Genomic DNA, 19,121 nt, shown 5'->3' with positions numbered 1-19,121 from the left:
GTGTCCATCCTTCCATCCCAGTGTCCGTCTGTCCATCCCTCCATCTCAGTGTCCATCTGTCCATCCCAGCGTCCATTTGTCCATCCCAGCGTCCATCCGTCCATACCAGTGTCCGTTTGTCCATCCCAGCACCCATCCGTCCATCCCAGTGTCCATCTGTCCATCCCAGCGTCCATCTGTCCATCCCAGCGTCCATCCCTCCACATGTCCATCTCAGTGTCCATCTGTCCATCCCAGCACCCATTTGTCCATCCCAGTGTCCACCCCTCCATCTCAGTGTCCATCTGTCCACCCCTCCATCTCAGTGTCCATCTGTCCATCCCACTCCGCTGCCCCAGGACCGTCCCCTCCCCTCCCCGCCCCCACTCCCATTCCCGGCGGGATTCCCGGAATGGCTCCTTTGGGATCTGCACCCTGAATGTCCCCAATGGGGACAGCGGGGCCGGGGGGACACCGGGGGACCCCAAATGGCGCCGGGGGAGGGATCTGGGGACACTGGGGGAGACGGGATTTATCCCACGAGATTCCCATTGGGAATGGGGCGGGGGCTCATTCCCCACATTCCCAGGGCCACCCCGAAGCCACCAAACCCCCCTGGGGGTGGCAGAGGTGACCCCGAGGGGCGAGGGGACAATGCCACCCTCCCCTGTCCGCTGTCACCTCCGGGCGATCGCGGGGACACCCCGGCACTGCCCGGGTGGCCCGGCAGGGGGCGCCCTGTGCGTGGGTGGTGACGTCAGGGTCACGCCCACGTGGTGACGTCAGGGTCACACCGGGTGTGACGTCAGAGCCCCGCGGCGGCCACGTAGGGTGAGGGCAGGGACAGGGCAGGGGACACCCCAGCATGGGGACAAAAACCCCAAAGTGGGCAAATTCACCCCAAAGTGGGCAAATTCACCCCAAAAATGGTGACAGAAAACCCCAAATTGGATAAATTCACCCCAATCTGGGAGCTGACACCCCAAAAATGAACATTGAAACCCCAACAATGGGAACCGACACCCCAAAACTGGGAGAATTCACCCCAAAAATGGGCGCTGAACCCCAGAACTGGCCAAATTCACTCCAAACTGGGTGAATTTGCCCAAAACTGGGTGAATTCACCCCAAACTGAGCACAGATACCACAAAGTGGGCAAATTCACCCCAAAGCTGGGCACTGACATCCCAAAAACTGGATCCAGTCACCCCAAACTGGCCAAATTCACCCCAAACTGGGCAAATTCCTCCAAACTGGGCGGATTCATCCCAAAACTGGATCTAGTCATCCCAAACTCGATCCAGACACCCCAAATTGGGTCTGGTCGCCCCAAAACTGGACAAATTCACCCCAAAACTGGATCCAGTCACTGAAAAACTGGAACTGGTCATTCCAAACTGGGAAAATTCCCCCAAACTGGGAATATCCACCCCAAAACTGGGAAAAATTGACTCCAAAAATGGACAAATTCACCCCAAAACTGGGAAAATTCACCCCAAAACTGGAAGAATTCACCCCAAAACTGGATCCAGTCACTGAAAAACAGGGTCTGTTCATCCCTAAAAAGGATAAATTCATCCCAAAACTGGATCCAGTCAGCAAAAAACTGGAACCAGTCATCCCAAACCGGGAAAATTCACCCCAAACTGGGCATGGAAACCCAAAAACTGGAACCGGTCATCCCAAACTGGGAAAATTCACCCCAAAACTGGATTCAGTCACCCCAAAACTGGATCCAGTCAGCAAAAAACTGCAACTGGTCATCCCAAACTGGGAAAATTCACCCCAAACTGGGAAAATCCACTCCAAAACTGGACAAATTCACAGCAAAATTGGGAGCAGACACCCCAAAACTGGGAAAATTCCCCCCCAAACTGAGCATGGAAACCCAAAAACTGGAACTGGTCATCCCAAACTGGGGAAATTCACCCCAAAACTGTGAAAACTCGCCCCAGACTGGGAGAATTCATGCCAAAATTGGGAAAATTCACCCCAAAACTCGGAAAATTCACCTCAAACTGGGCATGGAAACCCAAAAGCTGGAACTGGTCATCCCAAACTGGACAAATTCACCCCCAAACTGGGAAAATCCACCCCAAAACTGGGAGAATCCGCCCCAAAACCGGGAGAATCCGCCCCAAAACCGGGAGAATCCGCCCCAAAACTGGGAGAATCCATCCCAAAACTGGGAGAATCCGCCCCAAAACTGGGAGAATCCCCACAAAACTGATCCCAGGATCACTGGGATGCGGCTTCCCATCAATCCCATCATCCCAGAACCGTTTGGGATGGGAAAAAATCCAAATAAAAAACCCCAAACCCTCTCAGGTCTGGGCTGGAACTCCGGGACTTTGTGTCCTTCCCCCGGGAATTCCCCCCGGACTCAGCGCCAGGGGGACCTCGGGGACCGCGGGTGACACCGGGGGTGACTCAGGCCGGACGTGCCCCAATATCCGGGACGGGGCCGCGGGAAGGGGGAAGGAAACGGGAATTGCGCAAGGGAGGAGGGGGACAGGGGGGGACTGGGGGGCGGACAAGGATGGGGACAAGGACGGGGACACGATCAGGATCAGTGACAGAGTCAGGCACAAGGATGGGGACAGGATCAGGGACAGAGTTAGGGGCAGGGACCAGTCCAGTGACAGAATCAGGACGGGGGACAGGGACAAGGATGGGGACAGGACTGGGGACAAGGATAGGGACACGGTCAGGGACAGAGTCAGGGACAAGGATGGGGACAGGATCAGGGACAGGCAGGGGCGGGGCAGGGACAAGTTCAGTGGCAGGATCAGGACTGGGGACAGAGATAGGGACAAGGGTAGGGACAGACACAGGGACAAGTCCAGTGACAGAGACAAGGATGAGGACAAGGACAGGGACAAGACTGGGGACACGATCAGGATCAGTGACAGAGTCAGGGACAAGGATGGGGACAGGATCAGGGACACACAGGGACAGGGACCAGTCCAGTGACAGAATCAGGACTGGGGACAGGGACAAGGATGGGGACAGGATCAAGGACACTCAGGGACACAGTCAGGGCTGGCCACAGGGTCCAGCCCCCTCATCCCCTGCCTGTCCCCAGGGCGGGCTGGCTGTCCCCTGAGGGCGTGGGGACACGCGTGACGCCGGGCGGGTGGCACCAGCGGGGTTCCTGTTCCCCGGCGGGCACAGGGCAGGAAGCGGGGCTGGCACCGTCCCTGTCCCCAGCGGTCCCTAGCGTGTCCCCAGCGTGTCCTCAGGGCCATGGCCAACAGCCCCGACCTGTACGAGACCCTGGAGATCCGGTACCCGCCCCCCCGGGCCCGCGGGGACACCGGGCCGCCGCCCCCGGCGCTGTCCCCTCGGTGTCGCGCGTGTCGCCGGGCGCTGGGCACGGCCGCGCTGCTGCTGCTGGTGGCGGGGCTGGCGGCGCTGGGCACCCTCTGTGAGTGGGGACAGCGGGGACAGCCGCGGGGACAGCCACGGGCGGGGGGACAGGCGGGAAGGGTGGGAGAGGGGCTGGGAATGGGGCTGGGGATTGGGAAAGGGACTGGGGAGGGGCTGGGAGCGGATGGGAATGGGGCTGGAAGAGGCTGGGGAGGGGCTGGGGAAGGGGCTGGGGAAGGGGCTGGGGAAGGGGCTGGGGAAGGGGCTGGGAATGGGGAGGAACTGGGGAGGGATGGAAGTGGGAGAGGGGTTGGGAAAGGGGCTGGGGTTTGGGAGAGGGGCTGGGGAAGGGCTGGGAAAGGGTCTGGGAGAGGGGTTGGGAGGGGATGGAAGTGGGAGAGGGGCTGGGGAGGGGCTGGGAAAAAGTCTGGAAAGGGGCTGGAAGAGGGGTTGGGAAGGGGCTGGGGTTTGGAGAGGGTCTGGGATTTGGGGAGGGGCTGGGAGTCGGAAAGGGGTTGGGAAAGGGGCTGGGAAGGGCCTGGAAGTGGGACGGGGAGTGGGGTAGGGAGAGGACTGGGAGAGAGGCTGGGGTTTGAGGAGGGGCTGGACAAGGGCTGAGAGTCAGGAGCGGGATGGGGAGGGGTCTGGGAAGGGACTGGGGGCTTGGGAGGGGTTGGAGAAGGGCCGGGAGTGGGGAGGGGGCTGGGAAAGGTTTGAGAGAGGGGCTGGGAGTCAGGAGTGGGATGGGGAGGGGTCTGGGAAGGGACAGGGAGTGGGGCTGGGGTCTGGAGAGGGACTGGGAGCAGGGACTGGGATGGGGAGGGAGCTGGGAGCGGGCAGGGGGCTCCGGGCACGGGCAGGGAGTGGCCGGGGGTCCCCGGGCAGGGGTCGCGGGTCCCCTCCCGGTGCTGTCCCCACCCCAAAATGGGCACGGCCAGGTCGGGCTAGGGGGGGTGGGGGGGGTCTCTGGGTTGGGGGTCCCGGACAGGGGTCGGAAGGAGTCGAAGGGGTTGAAGGGTCCCGGGCAGGGACTGGGAGTCCTCGGGTAGGATCAGGAGGGGACAGGGACCCCTGGGCAGGGACCGCGGGCAGGGTCGGGGGTGCTGTCACACCCCTGTCCCCCCCCAGACGTGCAGAGCCGGGGGGAGCTGCGGGCGGCGCGGGCGGAGCTGGCGGCGGCCACCGACCCCCTGGGGCCCGACCCCGACGGTGAGGGACCCCCGGGACTGGCACTGTCCCCAGCCTGTCACCAGACCCTGCCTGCAGCCCCCGTTCTGCACCCGCTGTCCCCAAATGCCGTGCACAGCCCCTGTTCCCAGCTCCCGTCCTGTCCCCAAACCCTGACTTGTCCCCAAACCCTGTCCTGGTCCCTGTTGACAGCCCCTGTCCCCAAATCCTGTCCCCTGTCCCCAGCTCCTGCCCACAGCTCCTGTCCCCAAATCTTGTCCCCAGCCCGCAGTCCTTGTCCCTAACCTGTCCCCATATCCTGCTCCAGCCCCTGTCCCCGTGTCCTCACCTGCTGTCCCTGTCCCCACAGTCTGTCCCCAGCCCGTGTCCCCTGTCCCCAAGCCCAACACCTGTCCCTGTCCCCATGTCCCCACAGGTGACACCCCTTCAGCGGCGCAGCGGCAGCAGGACCGGCTCGGTGGGTGACGTGGGGAGGTGACAAAGGCGGTGGCAGGGCGGTGTGACACGGGGTGTGACACGGGGTGTGGCACGGGGGTGTGACACGGGGGTGTGACACGGGGGTGTCGCCGTGTCCCCGCGCAGGGCTGTGGGGTGCCGGGCTCGGGAAGGTGACAAGGGCGGTGACAAAGGTGTGACAGGGGGTGTGACAGGGGTGTCGCCGTGTCCCCGCGCAGGGCGGTGGCTGCAGGCGCTGGCGCTGGGCTGGCGCTACCACCGGGGCAAGATTTACCTGTTCTCGGTTCAGCGGCAGCCCTGGGCCGCGGCCGAGGCCGCCTGCGCGGTGACACACGCGCACCTGGCCTCTGTCACCAGCGCCGAGGAGCAGGTGAGGCTGGGGACACCCGCGGGGACGGCCACTGCTGTCCTGTCCTGCTCTGTCCCCTCCCACCTGAGCAGCATCTGCCTGGGCGCCTGTAGGGGCCTGTCCCCAAACCCTGTCCCCAGCCCCTGTCAAGTCCCCAAATCCCAGGCACAGCCCCTGTCCCCAAACCCTGTCCTGTCCCCAAACCCTGTCCCCAGCCCCTGTCAAGTCCCCAAATCCCAGGCACAGCCCCTGCCCCCAAACCCTGTCCTGTCCCCAAATCCTGTCCCCAGCCCCTGTCAGGTCCCCAAAGCCTGCACACAGACCCTGTCCCCAAATCCCAGACACAGTCCCTGTCCCCAAGCCCTGTCCTGTGCCCCTTTGCCTGCCCGTTGTTGTCCCCAACCCTTGTCCCCAACCCCCTCCTACCTGCACACCCCCTGCCCCCTCCCTCCCCATGTCCCCCCACCTGTCCCTGTGTCCCCTGCCACACCCTCCCATGTCCCCCTTCCCACCTGTTCCCTTGTCCCCCATTCTGCTGTCCCCTCCCGTGTCCCCGTGTCCCCTCACCTGTCCCCCCCCCATCCCCTGCCACACTCTCCCGTGTCCCCTCCTCGGTCCCCCTTGCCCATGTCCCCGTTGTCACCCCATCCTACCTGTTCCCCTTGTCCCCTCTCCCCTGTCCCCCAATCCCAAGTCCCTCGTCCCCTCTCCTGTCCCCGTGTCCCCCTTCCCACCCCATCCCACCTGTTCCCCTTTCCCCTGTCCCCCATTCCACTGTCCCTTCATCTGTCCCCGTGTCCCCTCCCCTGTCCCCATGTCCCCTCAACTGTCTCACCTATCCCCCTGTCCATGTCCCTCTTCCCACCTGTTCCCCGTGCCCCCTCTCCCCTGTCCCCCATTCTGCCATGTCCCCGTGTCCCCTCCCCTGTCCCCATGTCCCCTCACCTGTCTCACCTATCCCCCTGTCCATGTCCCTCTTCCCACCTGTTCCCTGTGCCCCCGTTCCCCTGTCCCCCATTCTGCCGTGTCCCCGTGTCCCCTCCCCTGTCCCCGTGTCCCCTCCCCTGTCCCCGTGTCCCCAGGCGTACCTGGCGCGAGAGGCCCGAGGTGGCACCTACTGGATCGGGCTGACGGCCACGGGCGGCTCCTGGCGCTGGTCGGACGGGACCCCCTATTCCCCCGATCACAGGTGAGCGGGGTGGGGACACCTGGGGACACTTGGGGACACGGCTGTGCCTGAGCGCTGAGCGGGTTCAATCCCGCAAAAATCAGTGGGATGATCCCATTAATCCAGTGGGATGATCCCACTAATCCATGGGACTCAGATCCCCTAAATCCAGTGGGATGATCACACTAACCCTGTGGGATGATCCCTGAAATCCAGTGGGATGGTCCCACTAATCCAGCAGGATGATCCTACTAATCCATGGGGCTCGGATCCCCTAAATCCAGTGGGCTCAGATCCCCTAAATCCAATGGGATCATCCCACTAATCCATGGGGCTCAGAACCCCTAAATCTAGTGAGATGACCCCACTAATCCTGTGGGACAATCCCACTAATCCAGTGGGATGATCCCACTCATATCCAGGAGGTTCAATTCCCCAGAAATTCAGTGGGATGATCCAACTAATCCATGGGACTCAGATCCCCTAAATCCAGAGGCATGTTCCCACTAACCCTACGGGATGACCCCACTAACCCAGTGAGGTGATCTCACTAATCCATGGGGCACAGATCCCCTAAATCCAGAGCGATATTCCCACTAACTCTATGGGATGATCCCCTAAATCCAGTGGGATGATCCCACATATTCTGTAGGACAATCCCACTAATCCATGGGGCACAGATCCCCTAAATCCAGTGGGGTGATCCCACTAATCCAGGGGGTTGATCCCCTAAATCCAGTGGGGTGATCCCACTAATCCATGGGGCTCAGATCCCCTAAATCCAGTGGGGTGATCCCACTAATCCAGGGGGTTGATCCCCTAAATCCAGTGGGATGGTCCAACTAATCCAGGGGGCTCAGATCCCCTAAATCCAGTGGGTTGATCCCACTAATCCAGGGGGCTCAGATCCCCTAAATCCAGTGGTATGATCCCACTAATCCAGGGGGCACAGATCCCCTAAATCCAGTGGTATGATCCCACTAATCCAGGGGGCTCAGATCCCCTAAATCCAGTGGTATGATCCCACTAATCCAGGGGGCTCAGATCCCCTAAATCCAGTGGGATGATCCCATTAATCCATGGGGCTCAGATCCCCTATGGGATGATCCCACTAATCCAGGGGGCACAGATCCCCTAAATCCAGGGGCTCAGATCCCCTGACCGGTGCCCTCGGGGCAGTTTCTGGGCTCCAGGCCAGCCGGACAGCACCGACCACGGCCACTGGGGCGGCGAGAGCTGCGTCCAGATCCACCCGGTGGGCGCGGGGCTCTGGAACGACCACAACTGCAACTTCAGCTTCCCCTGGGTGTGCCAGAGGGACCTCAGCGTCCCCTGAGTGTCCCCTGAGTATCCCCAAGGAGGGGAGGGGGGGTTATGGGGGTTTGCGGGGTTCTGGGAATTGTGGGGTGATCCCGTTAATGCTGGATGATTCCTGGATCCAGGGGGGCTCAGATACCTCCAAAACTGTGGGATGATCTTGCTCATATCCAGGAGGTTCAGTCCCGCAAAAATCAGTGGGATGATCCCTCCAAAACTGTGGGATGATCCCATTTATCCTGTGGGGTGATCCCTCCCAAAAATCAGTGGGATGATCCCTCCAAAAGAATGAGATAATCCACCTTACCCTGTGGGGTGATCACTTTTATCCTGTGGGATGATCCCTCCAAGACTGTGGGATGATCATCCCTATCTTCCTCCCATCCTGTGGGGTGATCCCTCCAGAAAAATGGGATGATCCCACTCTTATCCAGGAGGTTCAATCCCCCAAAAATCAGTGGGATGATCCCTTTTATCCTGTGGGGTGATCCCTCCCAAAAATCAGTGGGATGATCCCTCCTCTCCTATGGGATGATCGCTCCAAAAGTGTGGGATGATCCCTCCAGAAGAATGGGATGATCCCACTCATATCCAGGAGGTTCAATCCTCCCAAAATCAGTGGGATGATCCTTCCCATCCTGTGGGATGACCCCACTCGTATCCAGGAGGTTCAATGCCCCAAAACCAGTGGGATCATCCCCCAAAACCACTGGGATCTCATTCCCCCCACCCAGGGATCTCGTCCACCCATATCCAGTGGGATCAATCCCCCAGTCCAGAGGGATCATCCCCCCTATTAAGGGATCTCACTCTCCCATCCAGAGGGATCATTCCCCCGTTTAGGGAATTCATCCCCCATATCCAGTAGGATCATCCCCCTTATTTAGGGATCTCATCCCCCCCATCCAATGGAACCATCCCCTAAACCAGTGGGACCATCCCCCCTTATCCAGGGATCTCAGTCCCCTTATCCATGGGTCTCATCCCCCCTATTTAGGGATCTCATCCCCTCCAAACCCATTGGGATCATCTCTCCTATCCAGGGATCTCAGCCCCCTTAGCCAGTTGGATCCCCCCCATGCAGGGATCTCATCCCCCAAATCCCACAGGATCATTCCCCATATCCAGTGGTGTCATTGCCTCTCTCCAGTGGGAAATCCCCCAAAAACAGTGGGATCAATCCCCCTTATCCAGTGGGATCACCTCCCCTGTTTAGAGATCTCATCCCCTAAAACCAGTGGGAACATCCCCCTTATCCAGTGGGATCATCCCCCCATCCAGAGGGATCATTGCCCTCCTTTACGGATCTCATCCCCCAAATTCAGTGGATTCATCCCTCAAAAGCAGTGGGATCAATCCCCCAGTCCAGAGGGATCGTCCCTCTGGACTGGGGGATTGAAATTCCCCTTATTTAGGGAATTTCAATCCCCCATATCCAGTGGTGTCATTGCCTCTCTCCAATCGGATAATCCCCCAAAAACAGTGGGATCAATCCCCCTAACCCAGTGGGATCACCTCCCCTATTTAGGGATCTCATCCCCCAAAACCAGTGGATTCAACCCCCATATCCAATAGGATCATCCCCCCCATCCAGAAGGATCATTGCCCTCCTTTACAGATCTCATCCCCCAAATCCAGTGGGATCAATCCCCCAATCCAGAGGGATCATCCCCCTTATTTAGGGAATTGATTCCCCATATTCAATGGAGTCATTGCCTCTCTCCAGTGGGATCAATCCAGTGGGATCACCTCCCCTGTTTACAGATCTCATCCCCCAAACCAGTGGGATCCTAACTCCTTATCCAGGGATCTCATCCCCCAATCCAGTGGGATCTCATCCCCCAAACCAGTGGGATCATCCCCCATATCCAGCGGGATCAATCCCCCAATCCAGAGGGATCATCCCTCTTATTTAGGCATCTCATCCCCCTTATCCAGTGGGATCTCATCCCCCAAACCAGCGGGATCATCCCCCATATCCAGTGGGATCATCCCTCTTATTTAGGGATCTCATCCCCCTTATAGAGTGGGATCAATCCCCCAATCCAGAGGGATCATTGCCCTCCTTTAGGGATCAATCCCCCATATCCAGAGGGATCATTCCCCCCCTTATTTAGGGATCTCATCTCCCTCATCCAAGAGGATCATGCCCCAAAACCAGAGGGATCATCTCCCCTATACAGGGATCTCATCCCCCATATCCAATGGGATCATCCCCTAAAAACAGTGGGATGTCATCCCCCATATCCAATGGGATCATCCCCTAAAACCAGTGGGATGTCATCCCCCATATCCAATGGAATCATCCCCTAAAACCAGTGGGATGTCATCCCCCATATCCAATGGGATCATCCCCTAAAACCAGTGGGATGTCATCCCCCATATCCAATGGGATCATCCCCTAAAACCAGTGGGATGTCATCCCCCATATCCAATGGGATCATCCCCTAAAACCAGTGGGATGTCATCCCCCATATCCAATGGGATCATCCCCCCTTATCCAGGGATCAATCCCCAATATCCCTTGGGATCATCTCCCCTAATCCAGGGATCTCATCCCCCTTAAACCTGTGGGATTATCCCCAAATCCAGTGGGATCTCATCCCCCAACCCAGTGGGATCACCCCCCTTTATCCAGGGATCCCCCAATCCCAGGCGTCCCCACCCCACCCTTGTCCCCAGTGTCCCAAATCCCGGTGTCACCTCCCCCACCATGACCCCAAATCTGTCCCTGATTGAAGTGTCCCATCCTCTCCCCCCCCGTGACATTTTGGGGTCCCCAACCCCCCCAATTTGGGACATCTGGGGACGCCCCCCTCCAAATGAATCACGGCTGAGCAGAGAATAAATTGCTTTAAATAACTCAAAAGGAAAAAAAATCCCCAACAAAATAATCCCCAAACTGCCCCAGATTGCACCCAAAATATTCCTCAAATAACCTCCCCCCCAAAAAAACCCAAAAAAAACCCCAAAAAAAACCCAAACAAGCCAAAAATCACCCACAAATAAGGCCCAAAAATACAAAAAAAAAATCCATAAAATATCCCCAAAACACCCCACCCCCCCAAAAAAAACCCCAAAACCAAAAAAAACACCCAAAAATACCAAAACCAAATCCAAATAACTCCAAATATCTAAAAAACACCAAAAAAAAAACCCAAAACAAACTCAAAAATCCAAAACAATCCCAAATAACCCCAAAATAGCTCATAAAATACCCAAAAAACCAAAATAATCTAAATACCCCCAAAAACACCGAGATCCCTAGAACACACCCAAAAAAAGCCCCAAAAATGTCAATGCCATAAAATAAAAAAACAAAGCAAAATAAAACAAAAAACAAACAAAAAAAAAGAAAACGAAAAAAACAAAAAAATGTCCATGGGGGAAAGGGGAGGAAAAAGGGAATTTAAAAATGGGGAAAAGGGAATAAAAACGAGGAAAAAAGGGATAAAAGGGGAATAAAAAGGGGGAAAGGAGGGGGAGAAAGGGAATAAAAAGTGAAAGAATGGGGAGGGAAAATGGAATCTAAAAGGGAGGGAAGAGAGGGGCAAAAAAGGCGAAAAATGAAATTAAAAGGGTGGAAAATATGGCGAGAAAAAGAGAAGAAAAAGGAAAAAATTAATTAAAAGAGGGAGGGGGAAGGGAATAAAAAAGAGGAACGGAGGAAGAAAAAAGAGGAAAAAAAGTGGGGGGAAATATGAAAAAAGGGGGAGGGAATTCCGGGGGAAACCCCCGAGGAAATCCCCGGGGGGCTCTGACGTCACACGGGTGACAAAGCCCCGCGGGGATGTCCCCAAGGGCCACCCGCCGGACCGTCCGTGCCCAGCGACCCGCGGGGGAAGCTCCACCAGCCCGCGGTCGCCCTTCGGCGCGCCGAGGAGCCGCGGTGGGGCCGCTATGTCGCGATATGTCGCGCGCTGTCGCCGCTCCCGGAGCGCCGCGCGACAGCCCCGGGGCCGCGCCGCGTCCGCAAGGGGGCGCCACGCTCCACCCCCGCAGCTTTTATGCAAATATCGAGGGGCGGCAGCCAATAGGAGTGCGCGATAGGCGGGGGTAGGAAGAAGCGGAAGGTGATTGGCTAAAGTGTGATTGGCGGGAATGACAGCGAATAGAAATGCGTGGAGGGTGGAGCCTGAGATAGTGCGGAAGTACTCAGTGCTTGGCGTACCGGGGGTGGGGCGCAGTAGGGTGATTGACGGGGGATACAGCCAATTGGAGGCGGGAAAGGGATTGAGAGGCGGGCATAGAGAAAGGGGCGGGGCGTAATGCGGGGAACGGTGTGGGGGGACATTTGAGGGGGGAATTTGGGGACACGGCCCGGCCGGGGGGGGGGGAGGGGACATGGCTGGGGGAAGGGACAAGGAGGGGGTGGGAGTTGAGAGCCCCCCCGGTGCAGGTGAGGGGCGGCTCTTCCTGCTCGGGGTGTCCCATTCACCACCATAAGGCCCAGCCCTGGTCTGGGGGTGACACTGTCACCTCCTGGGGTTGTGGCTGTGCCTATATCCCATCCATGGTGTCCATGTCCCATCTCTGTGTCCATATCCCATCCATGGTTTCCATACCCCACCCCAAAGTTCACATCGCATCCCAGTGTCCATAACCCCTCCATGTTGTCCATATCCCATCCCAATATCCATTTCCTGTCCCAGTGTCCATATCCCATCCATGGTGTCCATATCCCATCTTCAGTGTCCATAACCCATCCCTGTGTCCATAACGCATCCCAATATCCATATCCCATCCCCGTGTCCATATCCCACCTCTAGTGTCCATATCTTGTCCCGCTGTCCATATCCCATCTATGGCGTCCATATCCCACCCCCAGTTTCCATAACCCATCCCTGTGTCCATATCCCATCCCAGTGTCCATGCTCCCTCCATAATGTCCATATCCCATACCAACGTTCATATCCCACCCCCATTTCCATGGCAGCAGGTATGGGCACCCTGCAGGCCCTGCTCCCGTTGCCATGGCACCAAGATGCTTCCCCTGAAGCCCCACCCCCTGTTGCCATGGCAACACGACTCTCCCATGAAGCCCTGCCCACGTTGTCATAGCATCAGCAATGCTGCCAATAAGCCCCGCCCACTTTCCCATGGCAATGGGATTATCCTATCAAACCCCCCCTGTTGCCGTGGCAACCGCGACGCTCCCATTGAGCCCCGCCCTCGTTGCCACGGCAGCAGAGTCGCTTCCTTGAAGCCCCGCCCCTGTTTCCATGGCAATTGGACGCTCCGAGCAGGCCCCGCTCCGGTTGCCATGGCACCCCGACGCTCGGCTGAGGCCCCGCCCCCGTTGCTATGGCAGCGGGGACGCTGCGGCCGGGCCCTGATGGCGGCCGAGGGGCCGGAGCCGGGCCCGGAGGCGTCGCTGGTGTCCCTGTACCGCTGGCTGGACACGGTGCCACTGTCGCGACCGCGCAGGAACATCGCCCGCGACTTCAGCGACGGGGGTTGGCCTTGCGGGGACACGGCGGGGTGGCCTGGCCGGGCTGTCCCTGTGGTGCCACCCGCAGCGTGTCCCCGCTGTCCCCGCAGTGCTGGCGGCCGAGGTGGTGAAGTTCTTCTTCCCCTCCCTGGTGGAGCTGCACAGCTTTGTCCCCACCAGCTCCACGGCGCAGAAAGTCGCCAACTGGGGGCACCTCAACAGGTAGGGACAGGTGCCACCAGCTCCGTGTGACCCCCCCCACCCCCAGTCCGGGGTGTCCCCAGATTGTCCCCACCTGCCCTGCGGGCGGTGTCGCCCTGTTCGTCACCTCCCGGCAGCTCCGTGTGGCCACAGAGCCACCGTGGCGTGCAGCGGGTGGGGATTGGTGTCCCCCTGTGTCCTCCTGTGTCCCCCTGTGTCCCTCCATGTCTGTCTCTGCCCCCCCCGTGTCCCTCTGTCTTCCCCCATGTCCCTCTCTGTCCCTCTGTGTCCTCTTTTGTCCCTCTCTGTCACTCTCTGTCCCACTCTGTCCCTCTGTGTCCCTCTGTCCCTCTGTGTCCCTCTGTGCCACCCCTGTGTCCCATGTCCCTCTCTGTCCCCTGTGTCCCTCTCTCCCTCTGTGTCCCTCTGTGCCCCCCCTGTGTCCCTTTGTCCCTCTGTGTCACCTGTGCCCCATGTCACTCTCTGTCCCTTGTGTCTCTCTGTGTCCCCCCTCTGTCCCTCTCTGTCCCCTGTGTCCCATGTCCCTCTGTGTCCCTCTCTGTCCCCGTGTCCCTCTCTGTCCCCTCTGTCCCTGTGTTTCTCTGTGTCCCTCTCTCTCTCTGTGTCCCACATCCCCCTGGATCCCCGGTGTCCCATGTCCCTCTGTGTCCCTCTGTCCCCTCCCGGGCTGTCTCACGGATCCCGAATTCCAGGAAAGTGCTGAGCAAGCTGAACCTGCGGCTGCCCGAGGAGCTGATCCAGGGGCTGGTGCGGAGCCAGCCGGGAGCGGCCGAGCAGCTCCTGCAGCTCCTGCGGGACAAAATCCTCCAGAGGCAGAGGAGCAGCAAGGGAGGGGCTGGGAAGGTGAGGGAATCCCAAAAATGGGGAGCAAATCCCAAAAATGGGGAACTCCCGGGAATGGAAATCCTGGACAGTGGGGTTTGGGGAAAGCTGGGGTAGGGGAATGAGCCCTGGGAGGGATTTAGGGTCGTTCCCAACAGAAATCGTTCCTGGATTCTGCTCTGGAGCCAGGCTGGGAGAGCTGGGTGTGTTCCCCTGGAGAAAGGAAAACTCCAGGGAATCCTCAGAGTCCTTGAAGGGGCTCCAGGAGAGCTGGAGAGGGACTGGGGACAAGGGACAGAGGGACAGGAGCCAGGGAATGGCTGCCACTGGGAAAGGGGAGATTGGGCTGGGATCTTGGCAAGGAATTGCTGGCTGGGAAGGTGGGCAGGGGCTGGGCTGGAATTCCCAGATTTGCTGTGGCTGCTCCTGGAAGTGTCCCAGGCCAGGTTGGGGTCACCTGGGCTGGTGGCAGGGGTGTCCCAGGTGTCCCAGGGGTTTTCCTGCCTCTCCTCAGCCCCCAGCAGAGTTGGCAGCGCTGGATGAGGGCAGGTACCTGGACACAGGTAAGGGATGGGGGATAAAGGATCCCAAAATCCCTCTCTGGGAGTTTTTGGGGTCCTTGGAGGGGACAGCGGTGTTGGGGCAGGTGACCCCATCCATTCATCCATCCATCCATCCATTCATCCACCCATCCATCCATCCATCCCTCCATCCATCCCTCCATCCATCCATCCATCCATCCATCCATCCATCCATCATCCATCCATCCATCCCTCCATCCATCCATCCATCATCCATCCATCCATCCATCCATCCATCCGTCATCCATCCATCCCTCCATCCATCCATCCGTCTGTCCGTCCCTCCATCCCTCTGGGGTTTTCCAGGACAGCCCAGGCTCCGGAGCGATTTGGGAAGGGGCTGCAGCCAGGAGGGCGCTGCCAGGTGAGGGCTGGGCAGGGGGCGGGGCGCTTTTGGGGTCAGGGGGTCTTTGTGGGGTCACTGTGGGGTCCTTGTGGGGTTTTGGGAGCCACTGAGGGGGCTCAGGGGGTGCCTGTGGTGGTTTGGGGTCACTGTGAGGGTTTGGGGGGTCACTGTGGGGTTTGGGTGTCCCCTATGGGGTCAGGGGATCCCAGTGGGGTTTGGGTCACTGTGAGGGTTTGGGGGGGGGACACTGTGGGGTTTGGGGCGGTCCCTGTGATGGTTTGGGGTCCCTGTGGGGTTTGGGTCCCTGTGAGGCTTTGGGGTCACTGGGAACGTTTGGGGTTTGGGGTCACTGTGGTATTTGGGGTGTCCCCATAGGGGTTTGGGGTCACTGTGAGGGTTTGGGGTGTCCCTGTGGGGTTTGGGGTGTCCCCATAGGGGACAGGGGTCACTGTGACGGTTTGGGGTGTCCCCATAGGGGTTTGGGGTCACTGTGAGGGTTTTGGGGCGTCCCCATAGGGGTTTGGGGTGTCCCCATAGGGGACAGGGGTCACTGTGAGGGTTTGGGGTGTCCCCATAGGGGTTTGGGGTCACTGTGAGGGTTTGGGGACAGGGGTCACTGTGGTATTTGGGGTGTCCCCATAGGGGTTTGGGGTCACTGTGAGGGTTTGGGGTGTCCCTGTGGGGTTTGGGGTGTCCCCATGAGGGTCAGGGTTTCCCCATACGGCTCTTGGGGTCCTTTTGTGGGTCAGGGGCTCCCTGTGGGGTTTGGGGGGGTCACTGCAGTGGCTCTGGGTGTCCCCGAGTGTTCCCGCGGGAGATCAGAACATTCCCATGGGATCGGGGGACAGGATCTGGGGACCTCTCCTCCGGGAGCCACGGCTCAGTGCTGTCCCCACGGCCGTGTCCCCGCGCCAGGGGGGTGACAGTGACAGTGCCAGCGCCGACCGGGGCTGGCCTTGGGGACATGCGACAGCAGCTGGCGGAGCGCGAGCAGGCGCTGCAGCTGGCGCGGGACACGATCCAGGTGAGCCCATCCCAAATCCCGGGCTCCGGAGAGATCCCGGATGCGCGGGGACATCCCGGGGGGACACGCGCGACACTGGCCTGACCCCGCCCCCTCCTTCCCGCCTTTTCCCTGTCACTTCTTCCCAAAAATTTTCTGTCCCCCTTTCCCGCCTTTCCCGTATCCCCTATTCCCGGCTTTTCCCGGTTTTTCCCTCTCCCCCTTTGCCGACTTTTCCCTGTCCCTTCTTCCCTAAAATTTTCCCTGTCCCTCCTTCCCGGCGTTTCCCTGTCCCCCTTTCCTGGCTTTTCCCAGCTTTTCCCGGCTTTTCCCTGTCCCCCTTTCCCGGTTTTTCCTGATCCCTCCTTTCGGCTTTTCCCCGTTCCCTCTTCCCTAAAATTTTCCCCGTTCCCTCTTCCCTAAAATTTTCCCTGTCCCTCCTTCCCAGCTTTTCCCGGATTTTCCCCGTCCCCCTTTCCCGGTTTTTCCCGATCCTTCTTTCCCGGCTTTCCCTGTCCCTTCTCGCCTAAAATTTTCCCTGTCCCCCTTTCCCAGCTTTTCCTTGTCTCCTATTCCCGGCTTTTCCCTGTCCCTTCTTCCCAAAAATTTTCCCTGTCCCTCTTTTCCAGTTTTTCCGTGTCCCCTATTCCCGGCTTTTCCTGATCCCCTATCCTGGCTTTTCCCTGTCCCTTTTACCCTAAAATTTTCCCTGTCCTCCTTCCCGGCTTTTCCCGATTTTTCCGGTTTTTCCCTGTCCCCCTTTTCCCGGTTTTTCCCGGCTTTTCCCGGTTTTTCCCGATCCTGGTTTATTTCTCCTCCAATCCCGCTTTTTCCCGCCACAGATATGAATTCCGTGAAGGGCCGGAATCCTATGGGATATCCGGGAATGGGAACAGAGGGATATTCTGGAATTCCTTTTTATTTTTTTTTTTTTAATGGGAAAGGGATCAGAATCCCAAATCCATCTCTTGTCCTCAGTGGGAAAAAAAAAAAAAAAAAAAAATTAGTCTGGGGGGAAAAAAAAAAAAAAAATTCCTGTAGGGAAAAAAACCCCAAAATTCCTGTAGGGAAAAAAAACCGAAATTCCTGTAGGGAAAAAAACCTCAAAATTCCCTGCTCCGGGAAGACCCCTTGGAATGGGTTGGGGATTTCGGGATTTCGGGGTTTCGGGGTTTCGGGGTTTTGGGATTTTGGGATTTTGGGGATTTTGGGGATTTGGGATCCGGCTCCCCAACCCCGCAGATCCTGCAGGCCAAGGTGGGGCGGCTGGAGCAGCTCCTGCTCCTCAAGAACCTCCGCATCGACGACCTGAGCCAGCGGCTGCAGCAGCTCCAGGGCCAGCGCCGCTGACAGGCGACAGCGACACCGCTGGCACCGCGGGGTGGCCCTCGGGGACAGTCCGGGGACAGTCCGGGGACAGCCCGGGAACAGCCCGGGGACAGCCCGGTGGCTCCCGGTGCGGCCCCGCTCGCCCGGAGCCCGACGCGGCGGCGGCGCTGGGAATAAAGAGTTGGATCCTGGCGGGGCCAGAGCGGCCGTGAGGGGACACCGGGGACACTGAGGGGACCCTGGGGACACTGAGGGGACACTGGGGACACTGGGGACGTGGGGGGACACTGGGGACACTGGGGACACTGGGGACACTGAGGGGACAGTGGGGACACTGAGGGGACCCTGGGGACACTGAGAGGACACTGGGGACATGGGGGGACATTGGGGACACTGAGGGGACACTGAGGAGACAGTGGGGACACTGAGGGGACAGTGGGGACATTGAGGGGACAGTGGGGACATTGAGGGGACACTGGGGACGTGGGGGGACATTGGGGACACTGGGGACACTGGGGACACTGGGGACATTGAGGGGACACTGGGGACAGTGGGGACACTGGGGACACTGAGGGGACAGTGGGGACACTGAGGGGACCCTGGGGACACTGAGAGGACACTGGGGACATGGGGGGACATTGGGGACACTGAGGGGACACTGAGGAGACAGTGGGGACACTGAGGGGACATTGGGGACATTGAGGGGACAGTGGGGACATTGAGGGGACACTGGGGACGTGGGGGGACATTGGGGACACTGGGGACACTGGGGACACTGGGGACATTGAGGGGACACTGGGGACAGTGGGGACATGGGGGGACGCTGGGGACATGTGGGGACATTGGGGGAAACTGTGGGGACACTGGGGACACTGTGAGGACATTGGGGACATGTGGGGACACTGGGGACATTGGGGACACTGGGGACACTGAGAGGACACTGGGGACACTGAGAGGACACTGGGGACATGGGGGGACACTGAGGGGACACTGGGGACACTGAGGGGACACTGGGGATGCTGGGAGAACACTGGGGACGCTGGGGACACTGGGGGACACAGAGGGGACACAGAGGGGACACTGTGAAGACGCTGGGGACACTGTGGGGACGCTGGGGACACTGTGGGGACAGCGGGGAGGGGGTGGAACTCTGGGGACATCATTGTGGGGACAGCAGGGTAGAGGTGGCATACGGGGACATTATTGTGGAGGTGGCACTATGGGGACATGGTTGTGGGGACAGCAGGGTGGGGACAGCACTGTGGAGATGGCAGTGTGGGGACACGATGGGGACACTGTGGGGGACATTGGTGTGAAGACAGGCAGGAACATCAAGGTGGGGACACTGTGGGGACAGCAGGAAGGGGACAGCGGGGTGGGGACACCATGGGGACAGCAAGGAGGGAACAGCAGCACGGGGACACCCTGGGGACACGTGGCCGCTCCTCCCGCCCGGTGGCCGCCAGGATTTAATCCCTTCCCAAATCCCGTTGTTTTTGTAAACCCGGAGCAAATCCGCGCCCGGCGCTGGGAGGTGACAGCGACATCCCCCGTGTCCCCC

At 59.2% G+C, this 19,121-nt stretch overlaps 2 protein-coding genes across 2 annotated transcripts; both read left to right on the top strand.

Moving 5' to 3' along the window:
• Positions 1-2,639: 2,639 nt before the first annotated feature.
• Positions 2,640-11,079, top strand: LOC132326846 (C-type lectin domain family 4 member F-like). The gene is made up of 6 exons (XM_059845550.1): positions 2,640-3,406; positions 4,477-4,557; positions 4,952-4,993; positions 5,211-5,362; positions 6,424-6,530; positions 7,689-11,079. Exons 1-6 carry the CDS (start codon positions 3,226-3,228, stop codon positions 7,843-7,845), a joined length of 720 nt encoding a protein of 239 aa, XP_059701533.1. The 5' UTR covers positions 2,640-3,225; the 3' UTR covers positions 7,846-11,079.
• Positions 11,080-13,089: 2,010 nt separating this feature from the next.
• On the top strand, positions 13,090-17,621 carry SPEF1 (sperm flagellar 1). Its single transcript, XM_059845685.1, has 7 exons — positions 13,090-13,282; positions 13,368-13,479; positions 14,172-14,322; positions 14,816-14,864; positions 15,189-15,246; positions 16,144-16,252; positions 17,474-17,621. Exons 1-7 carry the CDS (start codon positions 13,090-13,092, stop codon positions 17,579-17,581), a joined length of 780 nt encoding a protein of 259 aa, XP_059701668.1. The 3' UTR covers positions 17,582-17,621.
• The last annotated feature ends 1,500 nt before the right edge of the window (positions 17,622-19,121 follow it).

Source organism: Haemorhous mexicanus, chromosome 4 (assembly GCF_027477595.1).
Source record: "Haemorhous mexicanus isolate bHaeMex1 chromosome 4, bHaeMex1.pri, whole genome shotgun sequence".
Classification (NCBI taxonomy): Eukaryota; Metazoa; Chordata; class Aves; order Passeriformes; family Fringillidae; genus Haemorhous; species Haemorhous mexicanus.
Note: the sequence above shows the minus strand (reverse complement) of the source record. Positions and strands in the feature narration are given on the sequence as shown.